The sequence below is a fragment of the Cordyceps fumosorosea genome (assembly GCF_001636725.1).
Source record: "Cordyceps fumosorosea ARSEF 2679 chromosome Unknown scaffold_25, whole genome shotgun sequence".
Lineage (NCBI taxonomy): Eukaryota > Fungi > Ascomycota > Sordariomycetes > Hypocreales > Cordycipitaceae > Cordyceps > Cordyceps fumosorosea.
The window spans coordinates 186,923-203,494 of record NW_017387325.1 but is presented as its reverse complement, the minus strand read 5'-3'; the positions used below and the strand labels follow the sequence as shown (position 1 = coordinate 203,494).

At 55.2% G+C, this 16,572-nt stretch overlaps 6 protein-coding genes across 6 annotated transcripts; 3 read left to right on the top strand and 3 right to left on the bottom strand.

Annotated features, from left to right (window-relative positions):
• Positions 1-1,580: 1,580 nt before the first annotated feature.
• ISF_07936 (hypothetical protein) lies at positions 1,581-3,331 on the top strand (the record flags this gene model as incomplete). Its single annotated transcript, XM_018851539.1, has 2 exons — positions 1,581-1,973; positions 2,036-3,331. 2 exons carry the CDS (start codon positions 1,581-1,583, stop codon positions 3,329-3,331), a joined length of 1,689 nt encoding a protein of 562 aa, XP_018701278.1.
• Positions 3,332-4,350: 1,019 nt separating this feature from the next.
• On the bottom strand, positions 4,351-5,385 carry ISF_07935 (hypothetical protein; the record flags this gene model as incomplete). Its single annotated transcript, XM_018851538.1, has 1 exon — positions 4,351-5,385. One exon carries the CDS (start codon positions 5,383-5,385, stop codon positions 4,351-4,353), a length of 1,035 nt encoding a protein of 344 aa, XP_018701277.1.
• A 1,918-nt stretch (positions 5,386-7,303) lies between these two features.
• ISF_07934 (Tctex-1) lies at positions 7,304-8,037 on the bottom strand (the record flags this gene model as incomplete). The annotated part of the gene is made up of 4 exons (XM_018851537.1): positions 7,304-7,654; positions 7,749-7,823; positions 7,899-7,937; positions 8,026-8,037. The coding sequence occupies 4 exons, from the start codon at positions 8,035-8,037 to the stop codon at positions 7,304-7,306; spliced, it is 477 nt and encodes a 158-aa protein (XP_018701276.1).
• Positions 8,038-9,313: 1,276 nt separating this feature from the next.
• Positions 9,314-9,789, top strand: ISF_07933 (vacuolar transporter chaperone 1; the record flags this gene model as incomplete). Its single annotated transcript, XM_018851536.1, has 2 exons — positions 9,314-9,347; positions 9,428-9,789. 2 exons carry the CDS (start codon positions 9,314-9,316, stop codon positions 9,787-9,789), a joined length of 396 nt encoding a protein of 131 aa, XP_018701275.1.
• Positions 9,790-10,188: 399 nt separating this feature from the next.
• On the bottom strand, positions 10,189-10,860 carry ISF_07932 (DNA/RNA-binding protein Alba-like protein; the record flags this gene model as incomplete). The annotated part of the gene is made up of 1 exon (XM_018851535.1): positions 10,189-10,860. The coding sequence occupies one exon, from the start codon at positions 10,858-10,860 to the stop codon at positions 10,189-10,191; it is 672 nt and encodes a 223-aa protein (XP_018701274.1).
• A 3,672-nt stretch (positions 10,861-14,532) lies between these two features.
• On the top strand, positions 14,533-16,335 carry ISF_07931 (hypothetical protein; the record flags this gene model as incomplete). Its single annotated transcript, XM_018851534.1, has 1 exon — positions 14,533-16,335. One exon carries the CDS (start codon positions 14,533-14,535, stop codon positions 16,333-16,335), a length of 1,803 nt encoding a protein of 600 aa, XP_018701273.1.
• Between the last annotated feature and the right edge of the window lie 237 nt (positions 16,336-16,572).

Here is a 16,572-nt window from a genome sequence, read left to right as displayed (position 1 = left end):
AACAGCCGTCAACGTGTCAAAACGACGACAAAACTCTTCAGGTCTTTCGTACCCTTCATCTCTCCTTCTCCTTCTTCCAGTTCTTTCTTTATTAGCGAATCTCGTCAGTCTCAGCGTGCATCCTCCTCCTGTCCCACAGCCCACTCTTCCAGTCCAACCCGTCTTTCTATCATCACTCCTGCTGTTGTTAAGCGCTTTGTTGCTCGCGCCGTTTCAACCTTGCATTTCCCATTCCCGCCCCGTTCAAACCCGGGCTAGTCTGTTTATCCCATTCTCAAGGTTTCCGGTATGTGATGTGCCTCTGCTGCCAAAACATATCATATGTCCTATCCCGTCCGTCCGTCCGTCCGTCCGTCCATCCTCATTCCAGCCACCCAAGGCAACCACCAACCACATCCGGTCGCTTCGCCACGAACCCTCTTGATAATCCCTATTTTTTTTTTCTCCGTTCACTCCACCATGTATATGTATATTCCCTGCTCGTACCACATCTCCTTTTTGCTCAGGTTGATTGGATCATCATGATCCGCGTCGGCCCCCCCTTGCACCACTCACACACACACCACACACCCCTCAGTGGCTTAACGCGGATACCCGGATTGAGGCAAAATAGCTGGTTCAGCGGCTGTCGATTCTCATAAACAATGGACCATGCCCGCCGTGTTTGGCTCGTGCTACAAGAAAAATCTCCATAGTTTTTGGTCCAGTGTATGTGCTGTGCAGGAGTAGTTGTGGGTGCATGTCGTTTGTCCTAGGCACTGAGCACCACCAAGTACAGGTAGGTGTCTCTGTCTCTGTCCATCCTGACTCTCCTCTGGCATGACGTTGCTCCCAGGCCATTGATTGTCTTTGTGTGCATGGTCGATCAGTATATGTAGATACAATGATAGATAAACGCTCATGCACCTGTCCGTTGTCCCGCCTGCGCCTCCGCCTCCCGCTCTCGCCCTTCTCAGCCTCTCTCTCACTCTCCTCTCACTCTCTCACATTATTATTATACAGACAACACACTCCCTCGGCTCCTTCCTCACTCGCCTCGCCCAGAGCCAGCCCCGTCGTCACTTATCATCTTCTACTCCCTTTCCATTTGTTTTCCTTCTTCATCTGTTTGCCTTGTTTTAGATAATCATCGACAACTACCCTTCCTCCTCTTCCACCACACCACCACAAACCATCTCCCGCTTAACTCACAGCCTCCGCCAAGCCCATATTTAAGTTTCATCAGCTTGTAAAAGGCAAAACCGACTGGCCGACAGCAGCAATCCACCACGTGCATGCATCCATTGCATTATACTCACTGACACTCTCTCTCTCTCTGTTTCTCTCCTCTCCCCCAGACCATCGCATCTTCTTTGAGCTTTTACCCCGCAACCCTTGCTTCAACTCTCCTCGACTTCTCTTCTTCTCTTCTTCTCTTTTTGGTCTTCTTGGATACACCCGGCTTTCGTTCCCTTCCTTTCTCACCTGCCTACATACCATCCATCATCTATCCATCCATCCTTCTCATGCATTAAACACCTTCGACACCCTCCGCCCCCAAGCTCGCTGCAACGCCTGATCAGTGACCCGGCCCGACCAACATGGGAGTCCACGAGCCTGCCCGCTTCCTGGCCCCGGCATTCCCGCCTCGAAGCATCAAGACCGTCATCCTCTCCTTCGTCGGCACTTGCTTCTTCTTCTCCTTCTACCGCCTCTCTCGCATACCCGACGCCCGCTACTACCCCCACTACATCTACGACCACATCGCCAGCTACCTCGAGCCCGGCGTCTACAACAACACTCTCTATCAAAATGGCACCGAGGCCGCCGTCCATGCCCACTGGAACTTTAGCCAACCATGTCAGAACTTTCCGAGCACAGAGGACATCACGATTGTCATGAAGACGGGCGCCACCGAGTCCTTTGACAAGATGCCCACCCAGCTTCTCACCAGCCTCCAATGCATTCCCGACTTTTTGCTCTTTTCCGATTTGGTATGTTTTATTTTTCTATAATTCAAATCTCTCATCAACCATCCTAACCAAGAACTCACCAGGAACAACAAATTGGGAAGTACCACATCTACAACGTCCTCGACCGCGTCGAAGACATCCTCAGCAGCGACCGCGCCGAGTTTCTCCTCTACCAGGCCCAGCAAGACTGTCCCATCTCCCAGAAAGAATGCACCGCCGACATGCCTGGAGGCTGGGATCTCGACAAGTACAAGTTCCTCAACATGATCCTCCGCACATGGGAAATGCGCCCCTCCAGAAAGTGGTACGTCTTTGTCGAGGCCGATACCTACATTGTCTGGTCCAACCTCATCCACTGGCTCAACACCCGCATGGACGCCTCCAAGGACATTTACGTCGGTGGCATCGCCTTTTTGAACAATCTGCCCTTTGCCCACGGAGGTACCGGCTACGCCATTTCCGGTGTCCTGCTCGAACGGCTGGTCGCCCATGTCAAGGACATTCCCGCCAAGGATCTAAACGACCTGGCCATGCATACCTGCTGCGGCGATGCGCTGCTGGCCGACGTCATTGACAAGCTTGGAGTCTCCGTGCTGAGGGCATCCCCCATGTTCAACGGCGAGAAGCCCAACACGCTCCCCTTTAGCGGCCGTGACTGGTGTCAGCCGCTCTTCACCTTGCATCACATGAACTCGGAGGAGATCAGCGGCGTCTGGCAGTACGAGCAGACGCGAACCAAGACAGAGCCCATGCAGCTGCGCGACATCTACCACGCCTTTGTCGGCCCCAACCTGGTGCCGCGCCGTCCGCAATGGAACAACCTCGCCGATCAACACTGCTTCTCCAAGCCCGAGGACGGTAAAAACGTCATTGAGAAGCACGCGCACGAGTCCGCCGAGGCCTGCTCCCGCGTCTGTCTCTCCGAGGGGCTCAACGTCGATGCCGACGCCTACGAGAAGCTCAAGACGGACGATGAGCGCGACTGGTACCTGCGACAACGCTACCGCCGACAGACGGCCACCAAGCGCAAGAGCAAGAACCGCTCATGCTTTACCTGGCGCTACCGCGGCGGCACCTGCTGCACCAGCGACACTTTCCGCATGGGCTATCCCGTCGCCGCCAAGAAGGAGGAGGACGCCACCAGCGGCTGGTTCGTCGACGGCATCGAGCGTTGGATCCAGGATCACGGCCAGTGTACCGGAGGCACTGAGTGGGTATCGCCCACCTGCGTTGGCAAGTGGTGTCCGGACGAGATTGAAAAGACCAAGAAGCAGATGGAGGATGATCGCAAGTCAAAAGAGGAGATGCTCAAAAAGTTTGGCCTAAAGCCCGCCGAGCCGGGCGAGCCGAATGCGCAAAATCCTGAGGGCCTAAAATGAGCGACCACCAGTCCAGTGTTTATATCATTCGTATGGCGTTTTGGATCAGGTTTTGGATTACAGGGGCTGGCGTACTTTTTTCTCATACTTGTATACTTGTTTGAGTTATTAACCAACAAGTTAATAAACAATTGAACTTTAAGATTTCATTTTATTTGGCGACTGGCAACTGGTGAGGTTGAATACAAAATAGACATGAAGTTGAAGGCACCAATACCAGACTGGAGGCATAAGGGGATGTTGAATTAGCACTTGAATTCCTTTCATGTTACAAGAAAGAAAGATGGAGGAAATAAAATCAATAGCAAGGTAGCATGACAAAAAGAAGAAAATAATATCCAACAGGGCAAAAAAAGGATAATCATTCTCCGGTACAGGGAATCGAACCCTGGGCTGCTCGGTTCCAACTTGAGAGCGAGCGATGTTAGCCACTACACCATACCGGACGTTTTCTCTGTATGAAAGCCGCTCTCTTATTGATACACAAGAGCTCATCGCCATCCCCCACAGCGATTCTTCAGTAGTGTTTTGTGGTGGTTTTTGCGTCCTTGTTGCACCGACTTGGGTTGCGGGCGGAACCGAGGCTGCAGATGCCACACGTTGTCTGGGACGGCTTCGCCTTCTGCTTAACGGGGCCGTACAGATGCTCCCCTCTTCTTCGTAAATGGTGGTGTGCGGGACAGCTGGACGTTTTTAAACGTTGTTGGTGTGGTGGTGTACAAGGCCCGACTGCAACAGGGACCGTCCTTTCCAACGCAGAACAACTCGTATGGAGGGTCCGGAGTGACGGGTATCGTCGTCTATATTCTTACAAGGGTGCATGTGGTGAAAATGTCCACCTCGTCCATCTATGCTTCGAAAAGCAACTCTACCGACCCAAGTCTCATAAAATATATCACAAATGCTCCGAGCTCAACCCAAAATGCTCTAATGCAAAGTAGCCTCCTGCCCAACGCCAAAAATATCACTGTGGTATCACGCCTCAACGTTACAAACAAAATTCCCAACCACTCGCACGTCTACACCCACGGCGAGGTCGCCAGGTCCGCCGTCGCCGGGGGCGTGGTCGCGACCGGCGTGCTCGCCGAGCTGGGGGCCTTGGACGGGCCGTGGCGGCCGCAACGGCGGCGGTCCTTGGGGGAGCTCATGAAGCAATACGCGCGGGCGCCCGCGGGCGCCGGCTGGGCGAAGCGCTCCTTGACCTCGCAATACTCGTAGTCGTCGCCCATCCAGCGGCGGATGTGGCGGTGCAGCTCGCACCTGGCGATGCCGCACTTGCGGCAGTAGACCTGGCCCTTGACGCGAAGCTTGTCGAGCGCGTCGTGGCGTTGCTGCTGCGGTTGCGTCTCGGGCGGTGACGACGACGGCGAGGTGCTACCGCTATTTGCACTGCTGCTACTGCTGCTACCGGTGCCGCCTCTGCGCATCTGGATGTGGCGGACGTCGCGCCATACCCACTCCAGGTCGTTGGGCCCGTTGTAGCGACTGCCCAGGGGCACGCGGCCGTTCTTGCGGCGATGGATCGCGTAGAGCGTAGGGTGGGCGAGGCCGAAGCACACGGCGTCGATGGGGTCGAGGAAGTCGAAGAGCGTGTAGTGCAGCTCAGGCGGGAGGCCGAGCAGCCCGCCGGCGCCGTTGCCGTACCACGAGGACGGCCCGGGTCGGGGCTGGTTGGGCGCAAGCACGGCGTCCTCGGGTTCCTTGTCGGTCGCCGAGTAGGAGCGTCGCGGAGGCTGCTTCGTCTTTGGAGGCGGCGGCCGCAGCAGCGACGACGAGAAAGCGAGGGCTTGCTGTATGGTGGGCGTAGTACGCAGGACGGCGTTTTCGGGGATCGTAGCCTCGGTAGGTATATGCTGCGTAGTGGATGGGGAGGAGGGTGAGGCCGTCAGGGAGGCGGCTTGAAGAGCGGCGATGACGTCGGGGACGGCAATATCGCCCTGGAAGTCGGTGACGGAGTAGCCGCGGCGGGCGGGACGCTTGGGCGGGAGGGCATCGCGAGGAGAGTGCGCGCTGCGCTGAGCGTGCGTCGCGGGGTCGGCGAGCCACTGGACCATGGTAGGGCGGGTGTTGTGATTCCTTTCTTTATTATTATGGCTGGATGGTTATCTAGAGGTCGGTCCTGTTGGTCGGGGGGCTGGTCAAATATAACCGGCCGCCCGATGCGGTTTGCCCGTTGTCGTCAAGCGACTCGATGAACAACGGGGGGACGTTTGCGTTCGTCGTGTGCGTGTGCCAGCGGGCGCGGGGTGGCGGTGGTGGCTGTCGGCAGTGGAGGGTGAGACAAAGCGACACAATTTCTTCAGCTGGGTCCGGCCGCCTCGCGTGGAAGAAATCGCGTGGGAGGGTTCGTCTCTTGTCTCAGAAGATGTTGAAATATGCAAAACCGCAAAAACCAAAAAGATGTTTGCGGTGGCAAGAAGTGCAGGTATACGCGGGGAAGGAAGCGGTCAGGGCGCTGGCAGGGACTGTGCCCTTATAAAGGAACAGGGGCTCGGGAAGAGAGGCAAAGGCGCCGCTACGATGATTTTTTCTCTTCCAGGTACCAGGACAGCGAACTTTGACCGAGGCATGTATTCGTATGTACCTACCTCTGTGGTGGTGTGATGGTGGGTGGGCTAACCTGCGTACGGCGACACCGTGGCTGGCTGCCAAATATAGGGCCTGCCTGTTAGACGAGGAAGAGAGGTATGCATAACATTCAGCCACCGCCTCATTTTCCTTCAGAATATGCACGGTTAATTTCGGAATTGTGTTGTTATTATGTCCTTTTTTTCCTCTGAATTCAATCCTCCTTGGGTTTCTATCACGGCCATATAAGCAGACGACACACCTGGATGCCCTCGTTTGCGGCGTACAAGTACAGAACCTGACCCACTGCAACCTCGCCAGCCCGGTACCTGTACAAGTATGAAAAAAAATACACCAAAACCGTCACCAAAACAGCAGTGGAGAGGCAAGTCCCACGAGCCCCGGCTTCTGCGTCATGGCCTCGCTCCTCATTCGTCTGCCGTCCTTGACTGGGAGGTCCCCATTTGCTTTCCTCCGTCGATCCAGGTCGGCGATCCGAAGGAAACACGGCCGAGGAGCGACAGGCTTCAAATTAGGAGCAAATTGATGGTTGCAGCCAACTTTCGAGGCTGATGTCCGAGAGCCTGGTATTCGTATGCGCCGCTTGCCACTGAATTATTGGGTTACATAGGTACTACCTATTGGTGGTACAGGGACATCTATGATTGATAGACATGTCTAAAGAGCGCGTGACCACTTCAAATCCAAACGCCCGAAACATGATACAAATACGTCATACCACGACACTCCACCTCGAATATCAAGGGTCCCCTCCATGCTGCAGTACTTTTCGCATGTTGCTTTGCTTCATCTCCTCTTTTCATCGGTCATCAAGCTTGGATCTTGATGTTAGTTGAAGCGACTTCGACATCTGGAGCATTTGATGTCATGGTCACCACAATGGTTCCATAGTACATGGGTCCTCCCACCCCATTCAGCCACTCGTAATGATTTCGTCGCTGTCGGCCGTCGTCTTATCGGAGGCTATCTACAAATCCAAGATAGCACCTCCACCTGCTACGTAGGGTCGTGGCGGCCGCGTCTTCGATGTCGCCGGGCCGGCGAGGCCTTGTGTCACCCCGGAGCCAGTTGCCTTGACAGCATGCCAGCTCCCGGCTCAAGGACCTGCACCATCCAAAAGCATCGGCATCAGGTACCTAGTAAACAGAAATCGCCAAGTGCCACTAGTTCATTCCTCACTGCTTGCACTGCGCTGTCCAATGTCCAGCTCAGGTCATGGATGCCCTCATAGATCAAGCCACAACTCAACCACACTCCCTGCCATATCCAAGCCAGAAAATAAAGTAACAATTCAACTGTCGGATGCTGCCGTGTATTGTTTCCATGAGAAATGCCCATCCCCCGCCCTTACCACGCGTGCGTTCACCCACCAACCGCTCGCGTCTAAATCGCCACCCAGATCAGCATGATCACCACATCCATGCCCTTGCCCTCGCCGCCGTCGTACTTGAACGTCCACATGCCGTCCTTCTTCTCGTCCCAGTACGCGCCCGTCGCGCTGTGCATACCCCGCCGGCCCACGTGCGGCTTGCCGTCCGTCGCTGTCGGCGCCGTCTCGGTGCTCGTCGACACGTGCGGCGCCGCGTCCCGTCCGTCCGCACCCGCGCGCGGCTTGTTCAGCGCCGACGTCGGCACCAGGTGCTGCACGATGGTGCTGTTGCACGCGAACTTGAACGACGGTGCGCCGGCGCCCTGCGGGGTCGACTCGGAAATGACGGCCTTGAGCATCGAGCTCTGCGTGTCAACCATCTGTTAGCGACTTTGTCTTCGGGAGGAGCGTGACTTGGGGCATCATCCAAGTTGGGGGGGTTGTAGGGCATTTCCTCACAATGATGTTGGAGTTCCACTGCTCCGTCTTGGCGTGGTCGTAGAACTCGGCGCTGCCAATAGCACTGTTGCACACCTGTCGCGCTCAGTTAGCAAAGACGTGATTCCTGTCATGTTGTCGAGAGTCGGTGGCGGGCAAGTTCGTGCGTACATCGGTGGCAATCTGCTTGAGGCGGTTGAAGGCGACGGGCTGTGATGGCCACAGAAGTTAGCAAAGCTGACCAACAACCATAAAGGGGGCTGCATCTCCTAGCAACCTCGCCACAGATTCACAATACCGGAGTAGACATGTTGGGCGACAGGGTATGATGTTGTCGCGTGCGTCGAGGGAACGTAGGCGGTAGAGACACGAGTGTCGTCACTCAGGTTCGCGGCCGTTGAGGTTTGGGGTATATGGATGGTATTCGGTAGGCGCTAATCAGGGGTAAAGATGCGTTCGTAGCTATGGTCAATGATGAGTATATAGGAGCGAGAAGAAGGCAGCGGCGCGCCAGGATGGGGTACAAACGTCTGCGGCACGCGATAGGGAGGAGAGCCGGCGCGTGGGATCGATTCGCTGGGAAGGGTTTGGGAGGATTGGGAGAATGGGGGGTGGTTTGTTTGTGTTTGGGCCCAGTTGTTGGCGGTGCCACCGATAACGATTCGAGGAGGGGGGGGCCGTCGCGGCTCGCTACATGCCTATGTATGTACATACATAGTTGCTGTGGCACAAGATGCATGCATATATAGCTTTTTTATACTGTAGAAATTTGGGTAAAATGTATAAAATTTAAATTGCCAGTCAATTGGCATCGGAACTCTTGCTACCCACTTCCAAAAGATTTTTAGCTATGGTCATTCCTCTTCAGAGACACCACTATTAAGTAGCACAGCTCGAGTCTGTCTGAGACCAAATGACCGCCCAGCACCACTGTCGACAACCACCACAACACAACTCCAACTTGCGTCAATCAACCCTTCTTGAACTGGGAGAGAAAACCTTGTACTTGAATCCATCAAAGTACGCCGTTTCCACTAGCAACATCTATAACCAGGTACAATAACGCTTTCCACACAGCAAGCCACAACAGCGTCGCCCCACGTGACTGACAGCCAACCATGGTGCCCACGTGCCTCACCAGCTCAAAGCGGCCTTGGAGCTTCAGCAGTCACAGAGAGAGCACAAGCTTCGACGATGGACTCCAGCACCACCTAACAGTGGGGCGCGACATGGTTCGACCCTCGTTCTCGGTCGGCCATTCTGCAAAACGTAGACTTTGGTCGACCAAGCCAATTTTTTTCTTCTAAATCCCCTCATCCGTGATCTTGTGCTCTTCTCCTCCGTTGCTTGAGCCATTCTTCTCTTATCAAAGCAACACTACCTACGCCAGCGATTGAATATTGGTATCCGCAGAAAGGTCGTCTGAATTGGATCCAGTGACGACCCCATTATCCAGCAGCTCGATCGACTACTTTCGTCCACCTCTCCGGTTACGCTCCGAACGACCATCTTACGATAACTTCCAAACCACACATATCCCAGCCTCGACCGACTCAATTGGACTTGCTTGACCAATCCTCTTCATCATGTCTTCCCAGCCTCTCCTCCAGACCACGCCCGGTAGGTCCCATTCTCTCCTCGCAGGCCTCCGGCCTCCGAAGCCCCCTCCTCCTCTCTCTCTGCTAATCTCCCGCCTGCAGGCAAGCGCATCGCCCTGCCGACCCGCGTCGAGCCCAAGGTCTTCTTCGCCAACGAGCGCACCTTTCTCTCGTGGCTCAACTTCACCGTCGTCATCGGCGCGCTCGCCATCGGCATGCTCAACTTTGGCGACCGCGTCGCCTTCGTCTCCGCCTTCCTCTTCACCGGCGTCGCCATGCTCACCATGGCCTACGCCCTCGTCACCTACCACTGGCGCGCCCGCTCGATACGCGTCCGTGGCCAGGCGGGCTTCGACGACCGCTTCGGCCCCACGGTCCTGGCCATCATCCTCCTGCTGGCCGTCGTGGTCAACTTCGTCCTGCGCATCCTGGACACCTCCAAGAAGCAAAAGGGTGACAACTAAAGCAGGAGGGAAGAAGTGCGAGGAGTACCGAAAGTCGACGAGCCGGGGATCGGGGAGCCTGGAGGTGAGCTGGCAATATAGACTGATCGAGTGGCTAATGCCGTGGAACGTCAATGCCCGTGGCTGCACATACTACCATGTATATGTCGTTGTTATTTTTTGAGTCGTCTATATGTGGCATCCTTTTGGATATGTTTATGAATGCTTTGTATAAGAATGTAATTCGATAGCGATCAAGACAGCCGAAGCAGTATATAAATAAAAAATCAAAACTCAAATGTTTGGGTATCTAATCCATGATCCAATATATCTATGCCTATTGTCCATATCCAGCGCCAAAAATGCGTTTTCAACTCGAATTCCCCGACCTTAGTCAGCCTGGCTTGCCAGTCCTTCGTCTCACTTCCCACTCGTCTGCACCGTCACGCCGTCTCTACCCTTGAGCTCCGGGATGGGCACCCTCGACAGGAATATCCGCAGCGACTTGGTCGTCCTGTCCGGCGCCGGCGGCAGCACCGCCCTCTCAAACCGCGACTGCATCGTCTCAAACTCGTCATCTTCCTCATCTTCCTCCCCATCCTCTTCGTCCACGTGCAGCACCGTCTCCTCCACCACCTGTTTCCTCCCCCTCCTCTTCCTCGCTCGCTCAGCGTCCCCCAGGGAGAGGTCAAACAGCTGGTTGTACTGGTACCACGCCGCCGCCCCGCCCTCCTTCTCCAGCAGCCGCTTGCACATCTCCGCCACCGTCAGCATCTTGCAGGTCTCCGCCGGGCGCGCGTGCAGCAGCACCACGCGCGGCCCGCGGCCGTCGTCGTCGCCGAGGAGGTGCGTCGTCGCGCGCGCCACGCGCTTGCGGATCGGCGTCGACGAGATGACGGACGCGGGCAGCACGTCGTACTTGGCGGCGAGTTCTTCGAGGACGGCGGCGTGCGGCTTGCCGAGCGGCGTCGACTGGGGTCGCGGCGGCGCGTCGCTGTGTGGCCGCGGCTTCTTGGCGGCTTTGTCGATTGGTGTGGATAGTTTACGCTTTTGGGGCGCGTGACCCGATATGGTGGCGAGCAGGGTGGCCATGGTCCTGGAATTTGACGATGTGTGGTTGAAGACGCGGGTTAAATTGAAGAGGCGAGTTAAATTGAAGAGGCGAGTTAAATCTACGAGATGAACGAACTTGGATGTATGATAAGAATATATCGCGTATCGATATTGGAAAATAAAGTGGGGCGATATGGGTGATGTAGGGTAGGCCAGCAAAAGGTTCGGAAGATTTGAATAGCAGCGGGATGTTTACGATCATGGCTCTGAAGAGGTGCTTTCGAATTGTTTATTTTATTCGGTTTATTTGTTTCGGGTAGTGTTGGGAAATCTTCTCAGTGTTCCGTTCTTATTCACTGCGTGGAGATCCAGCGGGGTTGAATTGCAGCACGTTTGTCGCGTACCAATTGTTACTAGTAACTATCACCAGGCGTCCATTCCAATTGCAAATAAGTTAATCGAATACACGCGGGGCAATATGCTTCTCCCCCCTCTCACTAAAAAAAGTCGGATTCCCCAGCCGCTCTTATCACCAAACCAGGAATCTCTCGAATTTCATGAGTTCTCAATGATGCACCGCCACGGCAATCAGTATATGATGCTGCCTGCATCCTAGTAAGCCGCCAAGTTTCACACCAACTAGCTGCAGCTGGGAAGAAAGATGGCACCATCTGTGGAAGCTGGGAAAAAGCCACCATAGATGCCCATTTTTTCTTTGGCTGGCGTGCCTGCCTCGGCGAATACGGGCGGACTCGATGTGGCATTGACGAGAGAGACTGAGAGCCTGATGAGCTGGGTCGATGTGGATAGTGGCGGCATTGAGCCATGCACCGGCCGCCCAATACAAATCGTGCAACGCTACCCGTACGGAGAGGGGAGTTGATGATGAGTCCGTTACACCAATACAGCTGCAAGCGAGCGCGCATGAATGAAAGCCACGCTTGTCTACTGGTACTATGTACATGTATTATGGGAGATGATGCCTGCGGTGCAAGACTGGACGGCAGATGACAAGTGTTGGTGGTACAAAGCACAGTTTATTCATACCTCACGAGTGGTACGGTAAAGTGATACAGAGGACAAAGAGGCTGATGGTGGTCTCTGAATACCATCACCGGCACTTTTTTCAGTCGTACCAGGACTTGGAAACGAGGTCCTGTCTTGAAGAGACTGTCGTCGAAGCCTGAGCCCGGACAGGGGGGAAGACGGAGTGGGCACTAGCGCTACGCCAATCTTGCAGCCAAGATGGAGCCAGAGTCGCAGGCCGAGTGAGAATGAGGCAAAAAAGCTTTGAAGCTAGTCGTTTGGCGTGGGGAGCTCTCTGGAAGCTAGGATACGAGGGAGTTCAATGGTCACTGAAGCTTTGGTAAGCTCGGGAAGCTATCGAGAGAGGGCAAGAAAAGCGCTCAATCTTGTGGTGGTGGAAGAGAGGCATATCGGGAGGCGCGTAAGGAATCAAAGACGACGTCTCCAGGGCCCATCCGTGTTTGTAATGCGCATGTCTCCGTATCAGCATATCAACATGGAGATGGGGAAGGGAGGAAGAAGACAGGCAAGACAGCCAAGGCAAGGGGGCCGAGAGTTTGGGCGTCGACCAGGGTTGTGGTGGTTGTGGTGGTGGATTGTGTCTGAAACTGCATCTGTCGAAAGCCAGAAAGAAGGGGGGAATAATGAGTTAGTACGGAGTACTCCGTACGGATACTACATTCCGTTAAATTCTGCGCAAGTCTCAAGGGAATCCTGCTAGTAATGGACAGCGAGATTGTTTCATTTCAGCAGTAAGCGCTTCAACTGAAGCTACATGGCCAATTTTTTTTTCGTTGCCTTTATTTTTGTAGGAATACCTACGGAGTACAAGAACGAAAGTAAAAACAAACACTTCTGCTACAGCACCGGGATAGCGTCCCGTCTTGTTCCCGCATGGTCCGCCCGCAGGAGTCATGGTGTTGCCGAAACAGACAGTTATCGTGGGCAAAGTGCCTGCATCATCCGTGGAGAGCGGAGATTTCTTTTTGTGTTGTGCGCCCAGGCGGACATGGATGAGTTGACTTGATGTTAATGTGCTTTGGCGTGTGCTACCTCTTTGTTATTTGCATTCGCGCAGTAATACATCATGGTGTAACTCGGGCATTTGTTGCTGGTTGCCTCCCAGTTGATTTGTAGGTTGTACTGAGTCTGTACCTGGTAGTATGAGGCCTGTAGGAGGCCTGCGACAGACAGCGGGCGCTGTGCGGCAAACATTGTTCTGAGCCCACAAGCACACCAATATATGACAGAAAGTGCAAAGTAGAATTATACAGAAAAAGAAAGAAAACAAAAAGCAAAGAAAAACCAAGTTGTCCTACTGCCACCTTTCCAGGCGCCTCTCAAGTATACCGTACTACTAATTGCAGCATTATCTGTCTACCTGCTAGCGTGGTGCAGGCAACCTGCTAACAGCTGGTAGGGAGTGATGAGTTCAGTGATAGCACCTGTAATTCGTACGGAGGTACTGTCGCCGTCATTGGGCCCATCCTTGACAAACGAAACCCCAATTTTCCGCTGGTGTCGCACTCCGTTTTTCTGGTCCGTATCCTGGTCTAGCTTGAAGCTGTCGCCGGCGATAGGCTGCAGCTCCGCCTCCACGCCCCATAACTATTGCCAGCCGTGCTTGCCTGAGGTTTCGCCAAGGTCTTGCTGCTGATGCCCTGTTTGCCTGCGCGCACCTGCCTGCTGCCAATGTTAGTGGCCACTGGGCTGCCCCCGTAACAACTGCCCCCCAGCCACTGCATCCAACCACTGCATCCAACCACCCAACCATCACTGACAGGCTCCTCTAGGCTCGTCTTGGTCAGTGTTAGCCCGCTGGAGTTGCCCCAGCCTGCCCGCTAACGTACCGGCCCAAGCCCAAACCAAACGAAGGCTCACCACCGCACCAGCACTCCCAGCTCAACACACGCACCTCCTCATCCTCCCTTTCTCCTCGCCTGCCCATCGCCACCCAGCTGCCTTCTCCCTCCCTCATTCTCCTCCCTCTCATCACTCTCACCACCCTCTTGCCCTGCCATCTTCCTCCTAATAATTTATTCTTCTTCGCTTCTTTTTTGTCGCCGGAATTTTTCACTCGAGGCTTTCGTTAGCGCTCGATCTCCTCTACATTTTCCTGCTCACCGTTTCCCTCCTCAACCCGCTGCTCCCTACGTCTGCGCATTCGCGTCCTCCGCGCGCAGCCAGCCTCTCTCTTCTCTCCCATCGTCTCTCCCTTTCTCCTGGGCTTCCCTCTGACTCTTCCCGTCTCCTTGGCCTCCCAGCGAGCCAGCCAGCAGCAAGCGTCCCACCTCCCAGGCAACTCCCACCGTCTGCCTGGCCTGTGCCTCAAAACACGACCTCCACTTCCAAAGGGGAGCCACTTTCACTTAACACCTGCTAACGCACGCCCTTCGCCACCGTCCAATCCTGTTACGCCCTCTCGTTACGTCAGCAACAGGCAGCCTCATATCCACTTTTCCCTGCCTCGTGTCCTGCGCACACCACTCACGCCACGCTTCAACGCCACACTCGAAACACACGCCACTCACTCAATAGCCACGCCCTCCTTGTGGCTGTTGCCTTAGTCATCATCATCAATTTCGCGCGCATCGCGATCCGTCTCACAACCACCAAACCCGACTTTGCGACAAGAGCGGCGCGTTCCGTCCTCCTTGTCGCATTCACCCACAACACGGCGCTTCCATGTTTCGCTTTTGGGGCTCGGATTCTAGGGGCTGTGATCAGTCGATAGATACCTCGCACGGTGCCTACCGCCACGCCCACCAGCATCCGACGCCGTCCCCAACCACCGCTTCCAGCCCGTCCTCGCCTACAACCCATCCTCTGAAAAGGAAGTTGCACGGCTTCGACGACGCCGAGACCCTGTCGCTGGACTCTACCGAACCCCACTCTAAGCGCCTTAAACGCGCCGATGAAGACAACATGCTCTACGCCCGACAGGATCCGCTCGAATGCGCCCGCGACGAAATCCGCCACCAGTTCGGGCTTGAGATTCTGCTCAAGCACGACGAGTTGCGTCTCATCAACCAGGAGCTTGCCAAGTGCCAGATCGCCCTCGAGCAGTTGCGCCGCTGTCACTTAATACCCTATCCCGTCAACTGCCCGACACCGGACCAGATGCTTCAAGTCACCAACGGCAAGGGACCTGCGCTTGCTAACCACCCCGCTGAGCCTGCCCCTAAATGGGCGCCGCCTTTCGGCGTTGTCGACGGTCCCTATGCTCGGCACTACGCTAGGTGGCTCATTCCCGATCCTTCTTTCGACGGGATGCAACCCGAGTTCCAGTTTACACCCGAGTTTGCCGCCGCGCGTGCCTCCTTCGCTGAAGGACGCACAACGCGCAATAGCTTCACTGAGACTACTGTCGGAAAGGGTCGTCCTAACCGTGCTTTGTCCGGCCACCGCTTGCAGTCTCTTTCCAGCGGATACCCTCAGCCAAAGGACAAGGCCGGTCCTTGCATCCTGAAGCGCTCTGACGGACAGACTGTCAAGCTGGTTTGCCTCGACTGCAACCGTGAGAACTTCTCTAGCACCCAGGGCTTCATTAACCACTGTCGCATTGCGCATAAGCGTGACTTCAAGAGCCACGAGGAGGCTGCCGTGCAGAGTGGCCAGCCTATTGATGCTGCTCCTGAGCCGCGCCCCAACAGCATATCCACGCCTGTCGAAGACAAGCCCGCCCCTGTTACCTCGACCTCAGCCTTTGTGCACCCTTTTGTTGCTCGTGACCTCTCCGACCAGGAAGCGTACGCGGCTCTGCGCGCCAGAATCGCCGATGCTCTCAAGCTGTACCCTCAAGCTAAGGCTACTGCTGGTCGTGTCGTCAAGCAGCCAAAGAAGAAGATGAGCAAGTTCAAGGCATCTGCCGATGCTCCCTATCTGTCCAAGTTCATGCAGGGCAAAAAGTTCAACGGCAACCTCGGCGAAATTGTCTCCGACGCCAAGACCAAGATGTCTCTGGACGAGGCTTCCGGTGACGAGTCTGATACTGACAGCTCGCTGCCTCGCCTCGATCCCGCAGCCGTGCGCACGCCTGTTGTGATGCGCATGCCGGCGCACAGCTCTCCTACCCCAATGGCGAGGCCGCCCAGCTCCAAAGGCCGTCCGGCCCACATGGACTTCGTTTCTCCGCCGCACTCATCTTCAGCATCGCACGGCGGCATGTCGGATGACGACATGCCAATGCGTGACGATAATTTCAGCCCTAGCACCCTAGTGAGCAACAATGCGCCATCTCTGGTTAGCGACGACGGAGAGTATGACGACTCGGATGAGGGCTCGTCCGTCTCCGAGGGTAGCGACCACATGGACGCCGACTCGGCCTCTGATGTCGCCGAGATTGCGCTTGATGAGGAGCATGAGCCTCGAGCACTTCGCCGCGGGTCTGGCACCGTCAGACTGCGCAAAGATGACACCAAGCACGTCACCTTTATGGGACCCGTGAAACAAAACAACACCAAGCAACGAAAGGCTCGCCGCGTGTGAGCACCTGTGCTACCACTCTATCTTCTCAACACTCTGTTTTTACTACGATATTCGATTTTAGTCGCTTTTACACTCTACATTATTATTAAATCTGCGCCGAGGCGCGACGCTCAAAAACGCATCTTATGGGGACCATTTTGGAGCGTGGGTTCACGGGCGTTTTTTGGCATTTTCGGAGAGGGATTGGCGTGTTTTAGCTCTTGTTTTATTTTCATGTAGAAATTTCCGACAGAATGG